Source organism: Aplidium turbinatum, chromosome 2 (genome assembly GCF_918807975.1).
Source record: "Aplidium turbinatum chromosome 2, kaAplTurb1.1, whole genome shotgun sequence".
Classification (NCBI taxonomy): Eukaryota; Metazoa; Chordata; class Ascidiacea; order Aplousobranchia; family Polyclinidae; genus Aplidium; species Aplidium turbinatum.
Genome location: NC_137473.1, coordinates 4,650,426 through 4,676,622, shown reverse-complemented (window position 1 = coordinate 4,676,622; position 26,197 = coordinate 4,650,426). Strand labels below are relative to the sequence as shown.

At 37.0% G+C, this 26,197-nt stretch overlaps 1 protein-coding gene across 2 annotated transcripts; it reads left to right on the top strand.

Annotated features, from left to right (window-relative positions):
* Positions 1-1,516: 1,516 nt before the first annotated feature.
* On the top strand, positions 1,517-24,153 carry LOC145765526 (uncharacterized). Of its 2 annotated transcripts, XM_082577360.1 has the most exons (19): positions 1,517-1,625; positions 2,815-2,927; positions 3,681-3,777; positions 4,135-4,315; positions 4,464-4,554; positions 4,869-5,041; positions 5,748-5,897; positions 7,085-7,264; positions 8,093-8,232; positions 8,803-8,922; positions 9,766-9,887; positions 12,154-12,322; positions 12,657-12,720; positions 19,285-19,424; positions 20,181-20,217; positions 20,753-20,862; positions 21,959-22,114; positions 22,555-22,714; positions 22,970-24,153. In XM_082577360.1, the coding sequence occupies exons 2-19, from the start codon at positions 2,901-2,903 to the stop codon at positions 23,184-23,186; spliced, it is 2,334 nt and encodes a 777-aa protein (XP_082433486.1). In that variant the 5' UTR covers positions 1,517-1,625; positions 2,815-2,900; the 3' UTR covers positions 23,187-24,153. The 2 variants fall into 2 exon arrangements, with proteins under 2 accessions (XP_082433486.1, XP_082433485.1); XM_082577359.1 differs by lacking the exons at positions 1,517-1,625; positions 2,815-2,927; positions 3,681-3,777; ... (8 more) ...; positions 12,154-12,322; positions 12,657-12,720 and adding an exon at positions 16,348-18,596.
* The last annotated feature ends 2,044 nt before the right edge of the window (positions 24,154-26,197 follow it).

Below are 26,197 nucleotides of genomic sequence, written 5' to 3'. Positions count from 1 at the left end.
CTGCGTTTGGGGCGCATAATGTTTTTTCCAAGTGAAAACATGCGTTCCACAGCAGCGCTGGATGGTATTGGTGCAGTGGCGCAGCTAGGTGGGGTGGGGGGGGGGCGGCACGTCTGGGGGCGGCACGTTCAGACTACGATTTTTGATTTTGATTATAATCTGATACAGTGGCGTAGCCAAGGGGGGGGGGGGGGGGGTTTGGGGGTTACAACCCCCCCTTTGGTACGCGTGTGACGTCACGATATTGAGAATGATGCTTTCAGTCTAAAAAAAAATTGTCTAATTTTAAACAAATCTGCATTAAAAGAGCGAGTTTTGCCAAAACCAAACATTCAAACATCTCAGCCAGGAATTAGCAACAAGAAAACATAGAGACTTAATTAGCTTTATTTCCAAAAAATGCCGAAGAAAACATGATCTTATCCTTTTGCTATGCCTCCGAAGCACCATTTTACAGGAATATTCATACCCACATTTTTGTTGAAAATGCTCTCAGAATGCACCAAATTCAATGTAATTTTTCAAAATTTTCTGGGGGAGGTTCCCAGACCCCCCGCCGCTGGATGTCGCCTTAGCCGAAGAAACCCCCCCCTTTCAAAATTCCTGGCTACGCTACTGATCTCATAAAAAACGCATTTCATTTTCATATGCTTTTTCTTGAAGGGGCGGCAAAATCTGAATCCGCCCCGGGCGGCACATTCCCTAGCTACGCCTCTGTATTGGTGTGTTGTATTTCAAAAACAAGCCTTGAAAACGTTTATTCGGAAAGGTATCACTGTTCCAGGCGTGCGGTGATGGTTTAGCATATATAAATCTTTTAACGAGGTCCACTGCAACAAAATCGCTCTTTTCAGGGGCACAGAGTTCTTGAAATAAAGTATCTTCAATCTCCGCGATGACATTCATTGGTTATTCGCTTTCTCTCTCTGATCCCTCGTTCTCGATAAGCTATTGCTCACGATATGAGTGATCACCATTTGGCAAACTTCTTCCGCTTGTATTCCAGGTAGCCATTTGAACCAACGCGAAAACCGGTAATTCGATTGAGGCGCGCTGGCCACTGGCTAGAATGCATTGTGAAACTCTCATTGTGAAACGAGATAACATAAAATGACGCATAGTGCGTGACGCTTAAAATCGGCAAAATAGTTGAATTAGTGGTGCGATACTGATGAGCCCAGCGTCATGGACGAAGCACGTGTCTATCGCTGTCAATTGTTTCTACACTCGACTGCCGAAAAACGTCGTTCATAATGTAAAAAAAAGATGTTGGTGTTGGGACTGTGCCATATTTTAAACTGATTATTCTGTTTAGGTATCAAGCACGTTATAACGTTTGCGTTTTTCCGCTTCTATCTTTTTCTAGACTTATACTATGTTCGGCATATATTATTTTTGTTATGATGGTCAGAAATGAAAATAAAACTGAATTCAGAATGGGAAGTTTATTAAAACTTGAAAGGTAACCTCAAAATTTGCCACGAGGTGACGCTGCTGCACCAACCATAGAAACGACATGCCGTCAGCCAAGCTGCAACCCGCAATCACTGACGCTGAATCATGTTTTAATGTGAAACGTTTTTTAATTCTTCAATAAGCCCAATTAAGCCAAAACAAACTTGCGTGTAAGTAACTTACTGTTTAACAAAAATATTCAATCTACTTACTAGAACAACAATCAAAGCTTATTGTAACGCTTGCCAATTTATATTTTGGTTTTAAACAAATACATGCCCTGAGCCTTCTTGCTGTTGTTGGTGTCTAAACTTGGTCCATGTTTCAGTCAGTTTGCTGAAGCACGACGTATAACTGTGTAAAAATAAACAAAGTAAAAATTTTGGCTTGAAAATTGAATTTGATAATTCTGTAGCGCCGCGATGAGTACCGGTATCGTAGCAATGCACTCAGGAGCTACGTACCAATTCAAATAAGTTTTTCTAAGTGAATGAGTTTTACCAGACCTAGGTGCATGGAAAAAGTCTTCAAAGACTTAATGCCTCTAATAGAATTTACAGGAACATGTAAAAGATTTATGTATAAAAAATGAGCAGTTTCTTACAGTCATCACTCTTGTTCAAAGAAACAAAAAAATTATTTTAAACCAATGCTGTATGGAAAATTGACAAAGATTTTAACTAACACAAGTATCGTGACACAATTACTATACTGTAACTAATTTTAATACTTCAAATCATCATTTACAATAGGAAATGGTTGACATTTTTAAGTTTGTTTTAGCATTGTAACAAGCTTGTACAGAGTAAGGTAGAAAAAATTTCTGTGATTCTTTGAAAACTTTAGTATTAGATGATTTTAGGCTTTAGTCCTATTTTGTGAGCTATTAAGTATTTCACTACTGAACACAAAGTGGAAACTACTATGAAAAGTAGAGTGCTCAAAGTTGAGAAGCTATAATCATGTTTAACAGTGTTTTCATCCAGCACGGAAGATGAAAGCAATTGGTGTTTGAAATGTTTGCTCCACATACTTTCATGCAATAGCTTTGCCATTTTGGATTCAATACTTTTTTTTAGATCCTCCAAAGTTGTTGAAATTGTTGAAATTTGTTGAAATTTCTTTTATGATTGCTGCCATTTACTTTTTCCATGATTAAGTGATGTAAATTGATCAATCAATAATGTAGTATAATATATTTTTTCTCAAAGTTTCATTATATAAATTATAATGCACTGTTATTAAGGTCATATATGGAGATTAAGAGAGGAAGAAGGTGAAAAACTTTGAAGGGCACCAAGCTAACTTTGACTTCATTAAAATTTACAATAGAAGTAACCTAGTAATTTTTGTTATCAGAAAAAACAGAAATGTTTTCAAAATGGAGTGGATATATATGAAAAAGCTACGAATGAGAAGCGCATGTGGCCCATGCCTCTTGCTTGATGAGCATGGACAGTGATCAGCATTCTGTAATATATTTTATTTATATGTATACGTTAAGTTTTACCAAGACAGACTTTGTAACAGTTTAATTTGAGATTGCATAAGCCAGCTCATGCACACTTAAGGGAATAAAAGTTTTTTATTATGATCTTGCGTAAGGTGTACATGTAGCAAGAATACCTTCCCGATAATAGTTATTCATTTCAAAAGCATTGTCTTTTGGTGTAAATGTGCAAATATTCTCACATATTTTAATGAGAAGTGACAGGCTTTTTCAAGCAGCTAGATAGTGATTATTGATTGGTGTCACTCTGCACTGTAATGTGTTGAGAAGGTTATCTCATGTAGCTTATAGAAAAGTCAGTCATGCTGGATTAATGTGATGTCAAAATAAATAAAGGTTATCACAATAGTATGATAGTTTGTGTCCTTAACATGAGAACAATACTCAATATTTTACAAACTTATGCGCCTGGCAAACTATTTCATTCAAGTCATCTAATTATCAGCCATGAGATGTATAGTTGCTTAAGATAAAATACAGATACAATAGTAAAAGTTCAGTTTATTGCTTTGTTGGCAATAAACAAACAAGAAGCACATACAAATTGAAATCAGCACAACAAACAACAAAATGTCTATCAGCACAACAGGATGGCAATGAAAGACCTGTAAGGTCATCTATGTCAGCTGCCACCCTAGTCTGTTGCAGGTAACACAGTAATAAAGCAGTAAAAGCTTTCTTACAGAATGCTAACGTTATGTTTTTATCTTATTAGGCTCTTAGCAAGTTGTCATCAGAGAGTTGCAAGCTTAGAAGAGCAAATGGTCAATTTGTGTGTGTTCACAATAAATGGAGTAAATGTACACCAAAAGGCATGTACTTCTTGGAAATTTTATTAGATATTTAGAATGGTGTTTAAGTGGAATGAGATCCAATGGCATTCCAATGCATATTCTAAATACCTGGAGTCAATAAATATATTGCACAATCAAGAAAGAGGTTTTACTTACCATTTTTTAATTGTTTTTTACAAATCTGAATAATTGAGTTTAGTTATTCATGTTCTGCAAGAAGCAAACAGTTCCAAAAGTCAAAACAATATTGTTAACTTGAGTGTGAAAAAAACGTTGATTATGACAACAGAGAAGTCAAAGTAGTTTCATACTTCTGCCAGTTTTGTTCACAAGGAATGGTAAATTTCATATTAGATCAGTGATAATTTTTTTTAGGAATATTTGGATCTCCAGATTTAACGTTGCCACAAGACTCTAACAACGTCACCTTAAGTTCCATAAAAAAGTCAAGGAAATTGCTGAAGGCCACCAGAAAGATTCTTGAAAGAGAATTGAAAGCACAGATTGCACCAAATGGTTCCGTTTTGCAGAATACACTTTCAGTTTTGGAACATAGGTAGAACTTCCAGATTTTTTTTTTCTTCAGATATTCTTCAGAAGTTTTTTAGTACAAGTGTAACTTTGATAACTTTTCTTTCTGCTACAAAAATGGTACAAAAAATATCCAATATCACAGCACTTCTGTATCTTTTTCTTTATTTCAGACTATCAAGTAATTTAAAGAAATTGTTACCAGTTTGGCAAAAAACAGAAGGTATTCCAGTGGCAGATAGAACTTACCAAAACAAATTAAAGGTTGGTAGCAAATGCATCAATTTGTATCAATAAGATTGTACATCAGATAGTATGCGTGTGTCCAGTTTATCCCTTGTTGCTTCCTATTAATGTGCTGCTTCTCTTCTTTTTCGTGTGAGCCTCTGGGGCCGAGAGACTATCCTTTTACAACCCCAGATTTACGATGATCCCATGTGCTGCTCATTGCAGAATACATTGTCATTAAGCATGATTCGTGTTGTAGCCTATTGTTATTTACTTTCAGCACAAAATCAATTAATTATTCCCATCACTGAACTATGATGACAAGCAGTAAGACTTTATCGATGTTTCAGATAAACACTAAAAGAAAACAACATAACAACTCCTGCCTGGTGTTCCCTGCCTTGTCAACCCACCACAAACCTGTCAGTGAATCTTTGCAACAAACAACAAAGCTCAGCTCACTTGACAAGAAGGATTATTCTTCTATCATCTCAGTTGCTGCCCGAACTCGTGTGACGTCGAGGTACGATGCGGTGTGTTTCTGTGAGATGTGGAATACTAACGTGATTTAAAAAAAAATAAGCTCTGGTTTTATTTAGCTACTAACAATTAAGTTTATCTTTAATATGAAAGCTTCAACTTTTCTCAGGCTTCTGGCATGGTATCTTAATAGCTCGTGTTATAGACACATATATAGTAAATATAAACACAGCGTATACTCTCAGTTTATTAAACAAACACTATTCACCGTCAAGCTTAATATTGAGAATTTGATTGCTTTTGTATATACTTGAACAATGTACTTTTGTACTTTGTCAATCTCAAAACTCTGCAAACTTTTTTTGAGTGTACATAATCGTATAGGCCTAGTCCAGTTTACACTACACATAAAACTGAACGTATTTGCAGTTCCAGCATGGTCAAATTTCAAGTCTTTGTGATCATGTTTTTGTTGTTAATTTCAAGTCTTTATGAACAATTGAACATGTCGCTGTTTTTGTTTATTCCACTATTTTTTGGGCCTCTGCTATGTTGGCAATTAATCTTTTTCACTTTGACGATCAGAAATAAAACATGAAGCTGAACTGAATTTCTTTTTCATGTACTTTGTGATGCTAATTTATAATTTTTATTGTGACTATATGGGTTAAACCTTATATTCTGTGAAAAAGCAATTGATTTTTGTGTCAGTACGTCTTGTTTCTATTGATCTTCTTACATTTTTGCAGATCAAGACGTGGCCGCTTGTTTCAATCCTTGTCGGCCAAGTGCAGAAATTCAGAATTGAGTAAAGATACAAGCTTCCAGCCACCAGGTGGCGGTATTTCTTCTCAATCTGTTCCGTATCTAAGAAGCGATAGGCAAGGAGATAGTAACTGGTACATACTTCATATAGTTGTGTTTTATACCGCTGATAAAATCGTCTACTCTTGAATGTTAGATGTATTTAGTTAGATTGCAAATTGCCCCATGACCTTTCACCTTTGTATGTGGTGGTCCCATGGTTGAAATGATTGATTGAACCTTTATCGTCGAAATGGGAAAGCTTCTTGCAGAGCTTAATTTTGGCAGTTTCGCAAAATAATTAAGAGATTACAAAATCCCAAAATTGTAATTGAAAAAGCCTCTAATGACGATATGACGATGATTTATCAGGAACTTTGCAATCAACAAAAGGGCAAGATTTGCTGGGCTGAAAACGATCAAAACACAATGCGCCTGTGGTTTGTCTGATTCATTGATCAAGGGTTGGTGAACCACTACATAGTCTTAAATGACTTCTGAATGAGATTCTGTGAACTCCATTGAAATTTTTTTTGTGGTGTTGGTAGCATTTTATCACTGACGTTGCTAGCAAAAACTGTACGTTTGCATCGGTTTAAGGGGCTCCATTTGCTTTATTGTTGATGATGATGCAAATGTTTTTGACGAAAATACACCCAGTATACGACACAACGTCAATGTTTAGTCTAACCAGCATTTCATTTGCCAGCTAGACTTCTGGCACCCTTGGTTTGAGGGCACATCAAATGAAGCTCGTATGTAGAGAGATGTCATTGTTAGTACGCTTGAAGCAACATGAAAAGTTCTTTCAAAACATGTCAAGGAGAATTTACCCGAAAACAATAAGCTGTGTTTATTATTGTGTGATTTTTGTATATTATTGTTACGGTCGTCGTTGCTGTGTGAGCCTTTGGGGCCGAGGATCTATCCTTGGCCTATCACCTCAGATCCATGATGTTCCCGGATTAACTGGAAGGGAATAAGAAATAGCAGTAACCTCTCAAGTTCATGTAGCTCCACACAAAGTAAAATTTGCATAACTTTTGACTCTACAGTATATTATTTCTTTAAAAATAATGTCTAAAAAGACATTATTTTTACATTTTTTATTTACTTGAGAGGTTAGTGTTAGGCTATTTTTTATTCACTTGTTGATTTATGCATATCAGTTTATATCCTCTGTGGATCCTTCTCTTGTATCATGGGCCAATCCTATAGATGTTTGCTGGTACACCCCTTCATTTTCTTTGAATTTTAAGCTGGAAGGCTTTGTTTTTTTCAGTTTTCGGAAAACAGAAGCAGACGCAACAGAAGCAGATTCAGCAGATAAGAATTTGATTCGCTACAAAGGCTTGAGTTGTGGAAAAACCTTCTTTTACAGGGAATTTTTTCCTCTTGTTCCTGGAGAAACTGCAGCTTCTGCTCCAACTTCCTTTTCTAATTCCCTTGTCAACAGTCCGAGGTAAAAATAAACTGGCAACCCTGTGGAGACTCATATGTTTGACTTTTTGACTTAAGGTCAAGCTGCCTCAAGTAAATTACTGATTTTCTATGCATACGGTACGCACATTTCTCTGTAATAATGAACTTTATAAGAACTCATGAAGAGTGGTACAGTGGTACAACAAGTCGGCTGTTTCCAGTTTGATCCAGTTCCGTCTACAGTAGATTGTACTCGTTTTAATTCAGCATCAAAAATAAATTGTGGACTTGTGAAATGCGTTAATCAAATTTCTTTCTCAATATGCTTTGTAGCTTTTAAAAGCCATTTAATTCATGGTTTGAAGAATCCAATCAGAGAACAGAAACGAGGAAATATTTACATCAAACCACATTCAATGATAGTTTGTGTGTAAAAACATTATCCACAGCTTTGGCAAAAATTGGTGTTGCTGTAATACTTACGTTGCATTTATGTAAGCTTCGAAATATATCTAAACGTGGTTTCTACACATTAGTGGTATTAATAAAATACTAAGTTCACAACAAGATGTTCAGTGACTTGCGATAGTGACCGTTTCTCGCAGTCCTTTCAGAATTCCACAGTCCCATCAACAATGTAGCTGTAGGCTGAAAATTGACGTCTGCTTTCACCCTAGTGAAAGCAGATGTGTTTGAAGTGACACCAGAAAGTAGATATGAAGTACCCCACTGTGTTATTTACATTGTATTGACACCATCATGACGCTGATTTATTGGAAAACTTCTCTCTTTTTCCATTTGCTTCAAAAAAGCCGCCTCTATATCCCGAAACTTCAATTATGTTCTGGAAAGCTTCATGTTTTTATAGCAACCCGAGAAAGAATTCAGAAGTGCCACTACCATTGGGTTACCATCTTCCTGACCAATTGAATACGTCAGAGGACTTTCATCCGGTGACGTCTCTACACAAGTTGCTCAACTTGGATTGTTCTTCGGAGTCTTATTCAGGTGCAGTGCTGCATAAAATAAGTAGGTTTTCTACCATGCTACAAAGATGTACAACTGGCAGAGTAATATGGTTGATACAAGTTGTTGCCAAATGTTTAACAGAAGTAAACTCGCTGTGAAAGTTGCCTGCTTTAAATCTCTGGCGCCTGCCAACGGCTACCACACAGTTACTTTACTCAGTATTCGCGTGTTGACATTTTTAGGCTGTTTTATCTTTCCCAATTGCTCATTGAGCAGTCTTGCATAGTTCATTGGTGCAAAGGCTTACCAAAGTAAATAAAATCAGCTTTAAAACTTTCTTTTGCATGCCCAATAAATCAGCTACTGATCCTTGATTGAATACGTGGGATGTTGCAATGCAAATGTACCAATAATGGAAGAGACACGCTGAATTAGTCAGGTTTTATTTCATTGAGACCTTTCATCGCATGAGTGTGAGACGAAACTTAAAGTAATCAACAAAACTTAGTCTGGTGATATTGGAAAGCTTGGCATCATTTAACTTCATTGCTTCATTTTTGTCACCCTAACTCGCATCGAAGCTTCGTTTTGAGCTGAAGTTTATTACAGAGTTCTCGTCTTCCAAGCGTACCAAAGACCTGGAAGTCCAACAACGACATTTCAAGGTTCCGTTGGAAGGTTTTGACATGGGATCTACAAGGAATCAGAACAAACCGAATAAATTCACCGGTTTGTCATTTCACTTCTTGTTTCCAAATTGTGATCTACCAGTAGAACTTTTCTGGGTGCAAAGCTTGCTTACTGGTGCCATACATTTGATGACGTAAAAGGACTTCAATGATGTAATAGATTGAGTTTCGGTTTTAGCAGCATGATCGTTTTTCATTTTACAAATGCAGATACAAACGACCTGTTTTAGCTGGATGTTACAGGTTCGATACGTTTGTATAAACTTGTTAAACAGGCCTAAAAATGTCTTTGTCGCTTTGTATTATTGTTCAATAGATAATTTTAGATCGTTTGTGAAAAGCCTACAATATTCTAAACATAAACTAAACTAACATTCCTGACCAACGACTATGAGCTACTGCTGAGTCTATTGTGTCTGAGATGCTGTAGCTGACAAACCTATAGGGAACGCCGTTTTCTAACTACATACAAAATTTACTTAAGATCTAAATAACCGTTTGTCAGATCCAGACGTACGCCCAGTCGTTGAAGATTTACATGGAGTGAACGGAAAGGCAAGAAAGTCAATCTATTCACCATTACGCATGTCATTATCCTGCCAAAGACACAGCCGTGTAATATTCAAGAATCTAATCAGTGCACAACCGAGTCGTGAGATTTTTGGTATAACGTTAAAAAAATCGTCAGTTTGACACCGCTCAAATGCATGCGGCTGTGTCTTTGGCAGGACACATTAAAAGCGTGCCTGAAGGTGGACATGAAGATTGTCCTTCTCGTCCACTTAATCTAAATCTTCAACCAGCTGGCGCAAGCCTTAGCACGACTGAAGCTAATTATTGTTGCAATGCTACGTTCGGCTCATGCACTTCTGTATAATTGTAGTGACGCAGCATATCGACCAATCCTTTATGGTTTCTGAACAGCGGTCGTTCACCCATCTTCCCTCAGCGTACAATGGACCTGGTGGGGGCGCATTGGTAAAGAACTCCCAGTTAAAATACTCGGTAAGATGCTTGCGAAGCTTAAGATTTTTTTGCACAGTTTAACTTCTGTTTTCATTTCTTCCTCAAATATTTGTCAACTTCAATCATTTCTTCAATAGCAGAAACGGTTTATATTTTTACGGTTAAGGCCGTGCTGCGTGCTGAAGAGCTAGGTTTTTGGCTGTTGACTATCATACTTTCATCTATGAAAAGTGCAGTCTAACCTCCTTCCGAATGGATTTCTCCCAGGATTGATTAAAATGTATATTTCCAATTCAAACTTTCGGTCGATGCTTGCTATCTGAAAGTTCACTGTATGTCTATGTTCACTATTCACTATGTGTCCGGTCAAGATAATTATACAATGAACTGTCTTATTTTACTGTGATTGACTCCGAGAATTAATAAATACCTTGCTTCTTTGCTTTCCTGAAATGGTCTGAGGACTTTTTGTCGAGGCTTTGTTTAGTCAAACACTTTCAAAACGTTCTTAGATAATAAACTCTTATTGAATGATTGTAACTTTGCTATTTCGAACTTTTTGTTGACTCATAAAACATTCTATTGTCATGATCTTAATCTCATATTGATATGTCCTTTATGACAATGAAAGCAAACATCATTTTATCACTTTGTCTTTGTATGCTATATAAGAAGAAATAGCTGATCTTATCATCTCGTCTTTGTTGGGCTGGTATATAGCTCACCAACATTTCACATCCAATAGCCGGCTTTGTTGCCATTCGGTGCACTCTACTTCAGTAATATGAACCCAGTCCGTAGCGCTTGTATCAGGATAATCTGTAATTTGCTTGTGGATGATTAGGAGTTGGGTTTTGGTTATTGTTAAGCAACAAAAGAGAATATTGTCTGTTGGGGATATCAAAAACTCTTTCATCTCAAAATTCTGGAGTAGACATAAGTGAGGCTGTCTGTGTGGGACCTCACGTTGTAATGTTAGTTTACAGTTCTATAGTACATGAGAAAAGTAAGTAAAACTGCAGGTGCATGTAGACAGGATTAAACTATTTTAATTCTAAGCAGTGAAAACGCTACAAAGATATGTTAAACTCATTGTAGAAAAGCGTATGGAAGGTCTGCGTGACTGCATAATCAGACAAAGACTTTAGGTATCAAGGCTTATTGTGTTTCTGGCGCTGTTTTCTAATTTTCCTGCGACAATTCATCACCTGAGCTGCTCACATATGTACAATTGTACATCTTACAGTTTTTCTTAGATTTAGTTACTTCCAGGATAATTATACGTTGCACGCAACTACTGCCTCACTGATGTCACATACTGTAGCTGGGGTGGGATAGTTTACAGTTTGATTTTGTTACTGGTTCGATTCTAGCCTTCAGTACGATGCTGTGAGAAAGGCACGTAAGCAAAAGAAAGGGAAAAAACGTTACGTAAAAACGTAAAGGAAAGGCAGAAAGGCACTCAAGTTCACGAGAAATTTGCAAACTGTGTTTGCATTGTACAGAACTCCAATAATTCGTTGCAAAAAAACATCCTCCAAATACTTTAATGTTAAACAGGTTAAGGTTTGTGTGTTATTAAAACTAAAGGCTAGAGTTACGATAGAAGTATGCCAACCGTTTACCTGGAGTTACCCATCGACCTATACCCGGTATTGAACTCATTGATCATAATTTGCTTATCATATAGCAGAAATATCAAACAATATTTTTACAATATGCTTGTGTTTATACTGTTTATAACTCAATGTGTATTCATCAATGTATATATAACGTTTAACATACTAATTTGAGTGGTGTGTGTTTTATTTTTTATATACATTTATTTCCTATTTTGTGAAGTTGTTGACTACTGTATCTGACGTAATTTATCATAATGTTTCATATTTAAGCTATATCATTCTTGAGTTCAAAGTTATATAAGAGCCGTACAAAGAACGCTTAAGTTTCGCAGATTAAGACAACACTGCGTCTTTGTTGGATTTTGACGTACATATCGGCCACTCCAACAAGTAAAGACAAAACCTAACTTGGATGATGATGATGATAAAGTATTAGCTGTCCACATAAGTACATACAGCAAATATTATTCACAAAAAGAGTGCCCAATGCCATTTGCGATTATCCTATGCGCAAATAAACCGATTCGTCTGTGCAATAAATATCGCCACCAATACAAAAAGTACTCAAGCTATACAGTACAAAGCGAAAACTCCAAGCAGAGCTAATGAAAGCTAATATAGTTGCTACTCTCCTAAAAACAACAGTCTGCTTTACCACTCTGACACGAAATGTCTACTTACAGAAATCCTTTCATGGAGAAGTTGGTAATGGGGCGGCAGATCTTGCACAACGCGGCTCTAATCGCGCCGCTAGAGGACAGACGAGTATCAACCTCACGCGCTCGAACTCCAATGGAAACGTCATCGCACCCCGACAAACCAGGAAGGAACGTCAAAGAACGACAATTTTAAGTAAGCAAATGCTAACTGGCGTTTTGCTTTTATATGATTTGGACAGTGTTCTTAGTCATCGGCGTGATTTTTTCGAGATACTGAAGAAGTCAACTGAAGAAACATTACGATGGCAAAGCTTTATCAATAAATTATACAGGTATCAAAACTTGGCTGATGTTATTTGCTTAACAATGAGGAAACATCAATGACGGCCAATGATTACATTTTCTTTCACATAACTTCAGTGTAAAAAGTGCAACTTTTGCAAGCTTTTAGCAACCAGGAAATTACAATTGACTAATGTAAGTTTATTTTGACTCCTTTTTCAAGCTGTGGTTTAACGCTTCTTTAGAACCTCTCAGCATTGGAAAGAATCAAAGCAACCCCAACAAGTTCTATGAGCTCGGTCAAGACTTGTAAGTAGCTCACTGTATGCCTACGTGTCTTCAATTAAGTATTAAGGATCATTTACACTAACATTGCCAATGGTTGTTAAGTTTATTTGAGACTATTCATGCATAAACGTTGTATGAATTGAGATTGATATAGGCTACAGTATAAATTAAAGTAAGACTTAAAACAACTATTCACTGCACCGGACTGAAAAGATTTTTCCACCAGTTCAGATCCACTGAATGCGGCTTTGTTTGCAATTTCAGTTCTGTTACGCTTATGTTGTAATATTGCTTTCATTGAAAATGTAATCGTTTATTTTACGTTATCACAATCTGAGTTTGAGTGCGTTTGGAATATTTCGTTTTTTCTTTTGCCTTCACAAATAACAAAAGGCATTCATTTGAAGTTTGTGACGTAATTATTTGTTGTCTCATGGTCAAGCTGTGCTGTGGCTGAAAGAAAAGAAAATGCTTAGAAATAACTTCACTGGAAATAACTTAGCAGTCTGAAGAATTCTTATTTTTACCGATTCTACGAAGAGATTATCTTAGCGTATCTGTAGTAGTCTAATAGTTTAGCATATTTACTGCTGCGCTTCATACTAGCCAGTTAAATACACAGGCAAGATGCTTACACAAGACCATCACTATTGAAGTTAATTTGAATGATTTAAAACCAACATCATGAATGTAGCAGTGCTGTGTTAGTTTTTTATCATTCAAAAAGGATAGCACAGTATAACCAAGCAAAGTGAAACAGAGCAGCATAAAAAAACGAAGTAGGCTACAAAGAGCGCATACTACAAGGAAGATAGAAAGACATTCTTTATTGAGCATGCCAGAATCTTTCTTGTTGTATTTTTCATTTTTTTTCCTGTTGGTTCATGTGTGACCTAACACTGCCACGTAATTGATTGATTCTTTTAAAAGGAAAAAACTTGGTAGCCAACGCTGAGCTTCATTAGTTTTCAGCCATCATAGTCTGAGACCGGGCTTTTTTATACTGTGACGTGGCGTGATAGGTAGCATTAAACCTACAGAATTTCAAAAATCTGTTCGAACAACCTCAACTGTGGCTAAACGTCAGCTGATAGAAAGTGCATACGAGGATAAAAATTAAGAATTCCAAAGTCATGTTAAAATTTTATACAGCAAAGCTGAAAAAATACCGATTGGTTTTATCATCATAATATCATCATTATCATCATTTATCTTGGTGTTTAACTGGCAACAATGTTACTCGACCCTTAAGACAGGTGGAGCTGCCTGCACTGAGAAGTGCACTTGCTCAGAAGGATGGGTTCCTCTCGTTGGACACTGGGGCCGAAGGTTTATCCTTTTACCACCCCGGGTGCTCTATGAGTTGCGGTCTCTGGCTGTTGCCATTCACTTCACAAACACGAATTACCGGGACTCACCACGATGTAACATGAGTCTCATCCTGGTGTAAAAAAAAAATCTTAGTGCAAAAAGCGTGTAGTCAAATTCTTACGAGCAGGGACACTGGGACATCCGTCTTTCTTACGTTGACTCAACGTCGTTAGACGTCTGTGGGAAAAACATGTCACATTCGATCATTTATACACTTTGACATTGGCTGACTGAACACAAGCAAGGTTTTAATTTAAGCTGTTCCTCTAATATTTACTTTACCAGGCGAGGCGACAGATTATTGCTTTGATTTGCGCAAAGCAAACGGGATTTCAAGCCATAAAACTTTGTTTTGTGTTGCGGCATATTACAAGAAGACAGGTAAATGGCTTTCTTTAGTGGGTCATCAACCACTTTCATAGAACAATCGAAGTATATCATAAAATCTTTGGACTAGCTCGCCTTCAAGAAATGTTAGCATTTTTGTTGGTGATTTGTTCTTTCAAACACTGGTTTTAACTTTTTGTCTGACATATACGATAAGATGCAACGTCGACTATGGCCGTGTGTTTGCTAGTTACAGCACAAGTTTAATCAATGGATTAATTTAAAACCGTTTGCTTTGTCAATTGTTTTATTGCTGTCACGTCTACGCAGTGTGAACATTAACCGTTTGCAAACAAGGCTAAACCGTAGATATTACATAGAAGCAATTTCAAGCAACGTATAATTAATGTAAAAATATTATTTGTTTTAGAGAATCTTTTTATGACCTTATAGCGCCTTGTCCGTGAAATTATGTCAACATTTTGATTGTCATCTTTCCAATTGGAATGCTCATTCCAATATATTGGTTGGAAGACCGATGAACGTTAGGTCGAGAGTGAGAAACCTTTCCAAAATGGTTTTCGAATTTAACTGAAATTAGTCTTAAAAAATAAATGAAATCTCTTTCCAGACAGCAAAATCTGTCATTAATACATTGATTGAACGTCTGCAGACGTTGAATCAATTTAAAAATGACGGATTTTGCTGTCTGGTTTATTGTTTGGTTGTTAAATAACGTTCACAGAACGTTAGCATGGTTAACATGGATTTATGTAGTTGTACGATGTATGTATCTTAGTTATTTGGGTGTAACTGTGCAAGACTTTTGCCTTTAAACAAGTTACAGAGACAGATACATAAAATTTTCAAAAGCAATTTTTTGAGAGGCCATTGCCTTGTCATGAGAAAGGTGCCAAAGAAAGTTATATTTATGTAAAAAAACGTTACATAAAAAATTATCAGAGAATACCCCCAAAAGGCTGCATTTTTGTTATGAACATTCTTTTGCTTACAAGAGTATCTTAAGGTTATAAGGTTTATTAGTAGCATCTGGAACTCTTGTATTTTAATGCAGTAAATCTTTATTACCTCTTTTTACATTCAGTTGGTGTAACAAGTTTCTAGCAGTATTTTGAGATTGAAGTAATTAATGTGGATCGCGTTTTGTTTAATAATTACTTATGGAAGTGTTGTACTAGTTTAATGTTCGTATTAAAATAATAATTTATTGAGTCTAGAACCATTGAAACTAGCTAAGTCTGTTTATATGTTAGCTAATAAACAAACTTTTAGCTAAAGCGACCTATTCGTTATAAGAAATGTTTTACGAAAAGGTTTAGAATCGGAAACAGCTGCAGAGGCGAAGTTTTTCAAATCACAGCACTCTTTGCTTTTGTATGTGCATTTCTTCAAGGTCAAAGGATTTTTTTATCTTTTTGAACAATGATATTTTCTCTGTCCAATAGAAGTTCTCAAAAATTGTAGAACGACCTGAAAAAATGATTATCTTTGTATAAGGTCTAGATGCATTTGATTGATGCGATGGATCGGACGAAACTTTACTCTGCTAAAAGTAACTGCAAACTATCAAATGAAGCTTGTAGGAGCAGTGAAAATCAAGTTGTCTTGAGATATACTTCGAGAAATGCTCACACTTGCCCAGTGACTAAACATGGAGAGGAAAGTGTTAGTTGTAACCTGCACATGGTCAGCAAAAACCTTGCTTCAAGAACTGTGTTGCGGCCACTCTCTTCAAATCCATTTTCGTATCATTCCTGTGATCAACATATGTTCGGCAAGCTTGAGAACAAAGGTAGAGACGCTTTGAAATTTGAAGAAAGGACTGATACATGTAACAATACATCTTTTGTAGCGATAGACGCCCACAACAATAACAAATTATGCGCAACTGGAGATTTTAGTTTCAACCCACCTCATACATCATCAGTATCAGCGGTAGGATCGCGAAAGCAGAGCAAAGACCGCGCGGCAAGAATCATTCCTCACCAATTGTCATCTAGCAGCGCAGGTCTTGAGGTTAGTGATGCTATTGTAGTAGGTAGAGGGCAGGAGAAAAGTGATTGGAAATCTGTAGAGACAAAACAGTTGGAAAATTTTGTTGAATCATTAAGACCCCCAATTGGTTCGAGTGGCAGTGTACGAAACCCTTTCAATTCCAGTAATAGGCCTACTAGAAGTGACAAGGGGTGCAACATAATAATGAAAGATTATCACAAAACAAATGATGATGTTTGCAAAGAAATCAGCAATATCTTAGAAGCCACGCGTACTGCTGAAACAAGGCCGATCGACGAAACGCCAGCAGAAAGTTTACAACTTAGAAATAAACAGCCTCTGGTGTACAGAATCGTGGATGTTTCACCAATTCAACATGTTGATAGATTTCAGACGTTAGAACCAGCGAATTCTAAAAACAATTTTGGTAGCGTAACCTCACGTTCTAACAGTCCATCCACCTCGTCTTCTTCGCAAAGCGTCATTGATTCGCCTTTTGCACCTAACCCATCCCCCCAGTTGCTCCCAAACCGATGTCACGTTTTCCCAACATCAGACCCCAACACCTTCCACGCATATACTGGTACCTCGTCACGACCTACAGTCATTACCAAAGATCACTTCGTTCAAGCCGAGAGTACCAACAGACCGACCAGAAACAGGAAGAACGTCGCTTCAAAGAGTGTGAAAGTTGCGCTCAATGATGGGTTTAACTCAGAGGAGAGCTTTACTAATGGCGCGTTTATACAAGGGCATTCAATCGGCACTATCACAACTGTTAGATCAGATATTGAAATCATCTCTGATGGTAACATCCGCAATGAAGATGGCAGTAATTTGACCTCTTTTCAAAGAGATACTGCTGGAGGTAGAGCTGAAAAAGAATTTATTTGTCCCGAAAGTAAGAAATCTATGATGTCCACTGGCTTGGCGAATTTTGCTGGAAAACCTAGACACTTGAAAGACCCTACTAAACAAAGCTATCGCGAACCTGTGCACTCTCTCACTGTTAAATCTTGTCAGACAATAAAACCAGTCATCGTAGTTCCCGAACTGTCTGCTCAGGCACCTGTCGACTCACGATCGAATGCAAACTTCGCGTCGAATCGGTCAAAAGCGTCCGACCGTCGAAATCTAACTTCCCTTCAAAGTGCATGCATTTTGAAAAGTACAGTTGGGAGAAAAGGCATCTGTGACCGAATGAATTCTGCTCCAGAAAGAACCGGATTCAAAGAATTGCTGAATGAATCTCGCTCTCAACGCGTGAGATCCAACAATGGACCTAAAGATCAATCTAACAATCATTTGACAAAATTGTCATGTGGTGCATTCAAATCTGAAAATTCCCATGCAGACGAAGCTATTTCTTCCAAACCGAATACCTCCGATGAAACACACAAAAAAGTCGATCTTTCCATGCATAATGTTGGGATAGTGGGAAAAAACGTCGGAGGAGCACAAGATAATTGTCATAAAACTCATTTAGCATCTTTTGCAAATGGCATTCACACTGATCAGTCATGCTTGGATGGTGATATACATTGTCTTCTAAAAGATGAAGAATCTCGACCGTTGGATTTCATTAACCCAAACCAGACTTCCAAGTTTTCTCTTACTCCTTTATTTGGTGAACCAATTGCAAGTGGTGCTGAAAAATCATCCCAAAGACGACGAATACCATTGGGATCAATAAATGAGTCGAGTTGTCTTAGAAATGTAAAACTAGCAACCGGCGGTGGTTTTAAATCTAGTATCGTTCGTTATAGTCTGTTCTTACGTCAGAAGTATTACAAGCATCTAAAGGAACAAGCTCGTAAACAATTGGAACAAAACAATATACTCGAAACCAAAAAAACAAGATTAGAATCCTACAGCTTAAACAAAAATCACACTATAAGAAGACAGGGGCTTACCACCAACACCACAAGCTGCGTACGTGATTCCAATGCTGATAACGCAGTCAAAGATAAGGAAGAGGTTGCTGGTGCTGTTGAAGAGCAGGCCCATGCTAGGGGCTCTTCCTGTGAAAGTCATAATAAGTTGCATCATATAGAATCTTTACTCTGTCAAGATGGAAAACTTCATGCCAACGATTTCTCAATAGGTCACAAAAATGTGGAACCCAACGATCTGCAGAATTCAGAGAGTTGCAAACTAAATTGTGTCTCTAATTCTACAAACAGGTACCGTAGGCTATGTTTCCTGATATACACTGCACCGACATTGGAAAATGCACAAAATAGCTTGTTTTTTAGATTTCCTAATTGCTTTATTTTCGGTATCGTGTCGCATTTTCTGTACCTTTTGATAAACTGTTTTTTTAAGTTTTTTTTTTTTTTATATTTACTTGGCAGCACTTTTAAGGTTGAAGTAGTAGGGCGTTTTGATTGAAAGCTGTGAATTATTAGATCAGACACTTTTAAGTGTTCTTGTAGTCTTTAAGTCTTGATATTGTTGAGAAATCTGCATAGGTGAAGTAAGATCGATCAAATTCAAAATTTTGATTAAAAGCACTGTGAAAGTACGACAGTGAATATTCATTCGTTTCTTACTTTCTAACGGCGAAAGCGGGCATGTACCTCGCATGTCACCTCACAACTTTACAATGGCCAGGCTTTCACTTTTAAGTTGTATTTACTCATTATCAAGTAACTTTTTAGACCAACCGGTACACTTAAATGTTACATGCTCGCAATACAGAAGTGCACGCAAGTCTGACATTTTACTTCAAGAAAGCAGGCGATACATGTTTTAACCTAATTGTCTTTTGAAATAAGTTTTAGCAACTGATCTACTTTTCAAGTTTCGATATTGTTCCATTCTGTGTCAGAATAATGGCGTCTAGTTCAACATCGATCTTTTCACCAACAGTTCACCTCCAGTCTTACCAGATCCAAGCACAGCCTCTTATCGTTTGACCCATGACGTTTCTTTTGACGAAGGCAGCCGCTGCAAAGGAACCAATGAGAGTTCATTGACGGCTTACGTCATCAGCGAAGATGCGAGAAATGGTAAGATGACTTCAGTTCAGTAGGCCATTGCCCTAAGAAGGGCCATAGGCATTTCTCACTAGAGCAACGTTTTGTTCATAATCATGATAGAAATCAAGGGCTTTTATGGAAGGGGCACCACTCCGCAATCGACGGCATGCCTTTGGGTGTCTTTCCAAAAGTACAACCAAATATTCTTGAGCGGTGTCAAACCGGCGTCCTATTTTACCAGGGCTCTCACTACTCGGCTATAAAAATTTAGCTTACGAAATGACTTTTCTGTGCTTTTTTTTAGCGTGGTGTATGCCTTCAACTTGTGAAGCTTGATCGAACTCAACAGAGATATGTGGTGCACTTGCAAACTTTTCAAATACACATACAGTACATGTTTGTGGTGAAACAATTGATTTTAACGTCGCAGCCTGATAATTATGCCAACATGCCTCAATAATAACATATCAACCCAAACTATGTTCGTACAACGTTAAGTCACGTCATATCGAAGTGTGTTTGTTGCCAGATGATCGTGGGGTCGTACTTTCCATCTTTACACTTGTGTCGATGGCCTACGGGTGTTAAATGTAAAATAAGTTTTGCGTTTTTTTTTTCAGTACGTATCAAAATAGTGGTACTTGCCACTGGCTTACAGCAGAAAACTTTGCCACATGCAAACCATCTTTAAGCTTTTGGTATGAAAATTTTGCTCACGCCATTCAAAAAGGAACTTTCTTTTATCTTGTTAGAGATATGTATAAACTATAACTTATTCTTGTTCAGGTTCAAATGCCTCTCACACAAACAAAGAAGAACAAAGGTTTGAAATAAGATTTTCTTCTTTATTTTTTATAACAAGTGTTGATGTTTAGATTGAATGAAAGTGTTTATTTGGCATTTAACCTTAGAAGCTACCCGTACGATTATTGTGCTTGAAGAAGTCAATCGTTCTAACTGACGAAACGTCGGAAATGAAACTGGATAGTGCTACTGCTTGCCATATCTAGTAGTAACATAATTAGCTCACATGCATCGGAAAAACCCAAACAATGCTACTTTTGGAATTGTTTGTCACTGGCACTACTGGTCCACGTTTAGTACACGATAGGTTGAATACTGAAAAAAAATTGGCTTTTCGTCAGGATAATTATCGTTTCTAGCGCCACTTGCAACGTTCTTCTGATGAAAGTGAATGATATGTGAATAGACTGATGGTTATAGTATATGGCTTCTTGTACATAACATGTGTAAGATTTGTTTTGTGTTGCAGTATTTTAGTAACATAACATCTACTAGGCCTAGATGGTTATATGCGAAGGGTTGACTAGCTAACATTCGTTTTCAACTTTGCAAAGCAATGGCCGATTGAAAAAGTCTGATAGCTCCTCAACCATCGACAGACGTGCTCCTTCGTTCTCCTCCAAAAAGCTACTGGGGTTATCATCCGCACACATGGATGACACTCGTAAGCTTGTTCAATATTTTAAAGATATTTGCGTAAAATAATTAAGGAGCTTGCTTTCAAATGGGTGGTAATCTTTTTTTGAGCTTTGGTAGAGAGGCTGACTGGTACCACAAGCGTATAAGGCCAAGCAACATTCCCGAATTCAACAGATATTTTTTGATTTTTTTAACAGTAGTTGCATCTGATGAATGGGGTAGTTGAAATAGTTTCATACAGGTTGTTTTAATGTTTCACTGACGTTTCGCGCCTCATGACAATGCGCATCCTCAGAGCGACTATCGTACAAAATATTTCCGATAAGCATTTAAATTTTTCAGTATTTTTATTCACATTAACTTTTAAAAAGACTACATAAAGAATTTACATGGAACACTTTCGACACATCAGGAATAACAACGCTAACATTAAACTGCGTCTGATGAACGAAAATATAGCAGTTATAGATTAAATTATCATCTATACTTCTGATCATCATCGTTTTCAGACTGTGATAGCCCACTGCTGAGCAAAAACCTTCCCATTTTCTTGCCAATCGTGTGTTTTATGTACCAGTGTGTTGTTCCACTTCTGATCAGTGCAACCGAAACAGTGCACTTAAAATTAAAAGTTGAAATTACACAAAACGGCTCGGAAAAGATCACATGATGTGTTACAGATCAACTTGTGATGCGTGTTTGAAAGCAATCTGTTGATCCGGTGATGTTACTTGGCTTTATATGTAGCATCTTCTGGCTGTATTGCAACTTCTTGTGGTGACCCGTGCGTCCATCTTCACCTCCATCTGATCCGATCGATTTTTTGCCTATTTTTCTTTGATATATCAATATGTCTATTGTGTATATAATGTATTAATATATTATATATAATGTACAAGTATTAGTAATTAATATTATACGTGTGTGTACTGTGTACATATTAATAATTTCACCAAATGACATAATAATCTCTGGAATAATATTAATGTCAATAAAACAACAATAGACAAAATTGCTCAGAATTTTCATGATGATGATCTATCTTATATTTGATGTTAATTATTTCTTGTATAAGAATCCAATACATATTCGGCGGAATTATATTTGTGTTTCTTTCAAAGATCCTCATGAATATGCTACCTCACCACCGCTGAGAGATCGACTTCATGAAACGAATCACTCTGCTGTCCCTACACAAGCTTCTGCTACCACCACCAGTAGAATCGTCTTCCGTTCTACCAAGGACTCCAAGCCAAACTGGAATAGCAGAATAAGTGGTAAGGCCAGGCTATGGACCGCCTCTCTTATGCTTTATCGTCATCATCTTTTTCGTGACACGGATTGGATACAATGCGCCATTGTTCGCGATCATGAGCAAATATATTGCCCCTTTTATTATTTATTATTGTCCAGTCTTTGTTGTTTGATATAAGTAAACACGGAAAGGTAGTGATTCCAACACAAGAAGGTAAGATTTTCACAATTAAATGCATTTAATTGTGAAAATAATAGCATTTAATTGTGAAATTGTTTATATGTTCTAAGCAAAAATAAAGAGCTTAAAATGTAAAGTACTATACTCAATATTTATATTTGAAAGTTTTTTGTCTGGTATTTGTTTTAACAATTGAACTTGAATCATGCGATTAATTATATGCATTAGAACTTTGACAACTGGAACGACCTTTCATAACTTGTTACGTCACATCTTGTATAGACTTGTCATTCAACGGTGGAGGTTACTGTGCGTCACACGTCATGCAACCTGGAGGCAGAGTTGACATGGCCGATCTTGTGTCTCTCAGTATCAGTCCTGCATCAAGTTTTACGCAAAAAGCTATGCAATCACGTGACAAAAACGGAGCAGCGTCAACAAAGTAACGTATATATTTATTATTCCTCTTGCTTTGTGACCTAGTTGTTAGAATTCATTTTTCGAGTGGCACAATCATAGGCTACTAATATTGCAGTTAGCGGGTGATATCTTTTGTATTATTGCACGATACTTTAGCAGTTGTAGGAATAAGTTTGCAGTTTACTAGCTGTTGTAACGTTAAAACTGTATCCTATCGACATTTTGCAAAGATCGTGGCACTTTGCTTCATATAAAGTTTAATATTTTTAACTTACAGGTCTCGATTGCCCAGCAAATATGGCACGCGATTTGACAGCCATCTCTCTGGCGGTGTTGCCAGTGGTCGGGAAATGGTCTATACAGATCCTAATGTCGGGGCGCCGCATTCATTTCAACAACGACTAGCAGAACTGAGCATCCTTGAGACGGACACGATAAAATATGAAAGGAACCGGAAAGTGAAACGGAAAAGCAAAGCGGATAAAGAATCATGATAACTCGCTAGCCTTGAATTCTTCATTTTTTTGTACAAATTTCGCTTTTATACTTGTGTTTTTTTTGCAGTATTGTTTTTACTAGTCACATGATAAATAATATATTTTTGCAACAGTCTTACACGGCGGGAACCACGATTGGTCATAGGCCTATCGCTTTTTTGCTCACAATTTATTTTATGTAGCCTAGCATCTTCATCACCCGTGATAAGTTTTTTTGCCTGATGATTAGCTCAACAATCAAGTTATTTTTTTTTCAATTAAAATTACTAACTTTAAGTTACGCCCAAGAAACTATAAAACCGGTTTTGATAACATTGGTCAGAAGTTAATTCTTCAAGTGTAGACTACCCTTTTATTTTGTAGTATGTTTCATGTTTAAAAATCGAATGAATGCACCACTGCCGCTGCATTCAAATCGATAAATGTCAAGTTTTGTTGCTTGGACAGCTTTCTACTTCATTGCAACATATTTCTGGAAGTCTGCTGTTGTTAACCTACGTCAGAGGTTTCTTTTTTCTCCTGTGGAGTCTTTGTCGATATTCAAATCTAAATTTTCCTCCTAAAATTTAGTTTGTTAAAAACCCGTTTACATTAATGTTTTATTCTAAGTCCTAGAAGAGAAATTAAACTCTCTCACTAGGAATAAGATCTTTAGCATCTGGTATTCCTCTACAACATACTAAAGTAAGTGAAATTGTAAGGAAAAATGTTTTACATCGCAAGTTTGAGCACTATAATATCTTGATGGCATGAAAAACAATTCCTCTCCTACTGTATCACTGTTATCAGCCACTTAAAATTCTTTGCGTGCGATTGCCAATTTTCTCATACAGGCTCTGATTATGATGTACCGGTAGGCTATAGTGCGCAGTATCTGTGACATCACAAATGCTTTGTTTACTCTTTTCATTGCCTATTGATACTCAACTTTTGAGTGACAAATATGAAGTCGCAAAGGTTTATAGTTAGTGTGTGAACATCTGTTTATTCAAAAATGATTTGAACACGCTCTAAAACTGTAGTCTAGGCCAACTTAGCAGGCTCAGAAACAGTAACGTTGACAACGAGATCCAGGGAGTGCCTTTGGAACCGAGCCCGGGATAATTTTAGGCCTGGAAGCATGAAGAAACTACAGCGTATTTTGGATACCGGTACAGTGCGTTTTTCTTATAAATGTCTTGATTTAGGGCCCAAAGATCACATTGGTACCGGGCCGCGAACATCCTCTCAACAGCCTTGCTTAGAAAGCCATACGACCCTAAAATCAAATCTTCCCGGCTGGGAACCTCTGTAGCCTACGTGATTATTTCAGCTTTTACCAAAACAACCTTGCAACTTTACCGACAGAAATATATTGCCGTATCTGCTGCAAAGCTTTTACACCAATGTTTTACTTCGTGAACGAAGAAGCTTCAAGATCAAGCTGTGCTGGTTCGACTCCCGGGGTGTGGTGTGTGCTTTAACAACGCACGTTAAGGAATGCTCTTTATTCAGCAACACCTAATGGATAGAGTAATTCCCCGGCAACAACACTTTGATCGGAAAACTTCACTCTGTTAATCTCGGTTAACCCCTGCATCAAAAGCCTCTACCTACAGGAATACGAAACTCAGTTCAGTTTGTTTTTATTTCTGACCATCACAACAAAAAATCAATATAGGCCTATGACAAACATAGCAGAGGTCTAGAAAAGGTAGAAGCGACAAAACGTGGACGTTATAACGTGCATGATACCAAAGCAGAACAAATCAGTTTAAAATATGACTACAGTACGGTACAATAAAGATTCAAAACCAACCAAACCATGTTTCAAAGTTTGAAAACCCAATAAAATCTTATCTTGAACAGTAGTCTTGGCTTGTGGCTAGGCTACTTAGAGATAACTTATGGTGTGATCGGTCACATTCTGCAGATTTTTTCAAGTTTTGATAACTGCGAAAATGAAACTTTCTAAAAATTATATTTTAACGTAGGCCTAAGTTATTCTTTACGGTACTGTCTTCCTCAGGTGACGTCATCAAGCATTTAAAAACAAGGATAATTTGGATAATTTTTAACTAAAGTCTGATTGAATATTTTTTAACTTAAACTACTTTTTTTTACTCCCCGCTTCTCCAAGGCAACAAAAACTTTAATATAATTACGAATCAGCTAAAAGTAATTTAAAAAACGTTTAATCGGACAGTAGCCTAAGCTAGGCTACCTTAGCAGTAGCGGTATGGTAATTAAACATGTGACAAATCAAACCGTAGGCCATTTGCATGAAGCCATCGCCATGCTTGGTCTAGCTCAGCGCAATATAAGCTTATTGTCACACTTTCCAACAAAACGAAAGATTTGTCGTTTTTTTAATTAGTTTCATGCTAACCTACAGGTTGGCAAACTGTCCGCCCCGTTAGCTCAGTGGTTATGCTATAGGCACCATAAATCTTGTAATTTCGATTTTCGACTGGTATTTTATGGAACATTGGTCACATCATAGTTAATAAATATATTTATTAACTATGATGTGACCAATGTTGCAATAAATATATTTATTAACTATGGTCACATAAATTTCTTACGAAACGCCTGATGATCTTTCACAAAACACCGGTAGAAAATCACTTAGCTAATCTAACTGCCAGTAGCCTATAGAGGCTATGCCCTATTCCATGTGTTCACTGAACACTCGTTAAAATCATGGTCAATTTTTTTCGTTTCTAGGCTTATCATGTACATTTTTTTGATCGTTTAAACAACTTTTTTGAAACAATTTTCTTAGCCCTGTGAAATCATTATGATTTTTTTTTACGGTTACTACCCTACTTAGTTAATTACACTTAGTTTGAAAAAAAAAAAAACAGAAAGTTGGTGAATTGTTTGGGACAAGAGGTTGCGTTTGGGGTACCAGAACCAGACCTACCAGGTGATATAACAGCCCATCAGATTTTGAAAATCTGGTGAAATTTGAAACGATTTGGTACGGTACCGACAAAAATCCGCTCAGAATCAGACAAAAATTGGTG

Coding starts and splice junctions, on each gene's coding strand:
- LOC145765526 (XM_082577359.1), top strand. CDS start 16,618: ATGAAAGATTATCACAAAACAAATGATGATGTTTGCAAAGAAATCAGC. Junction 19,425..20,180: donor CAGCGAAGATGCGAGAAATG/GTAAGATGACTT, acceptor ATTCTTGTTCAG/GTTCAAATGCCTCTCACACA. Junction 22,115..22,554: donor CTGGAATAGCAGAATAAGTG/GTAAGGCCAGGC, acceptor CATCTTGTATAG/ACTTGTCATTCAACGGTGGA.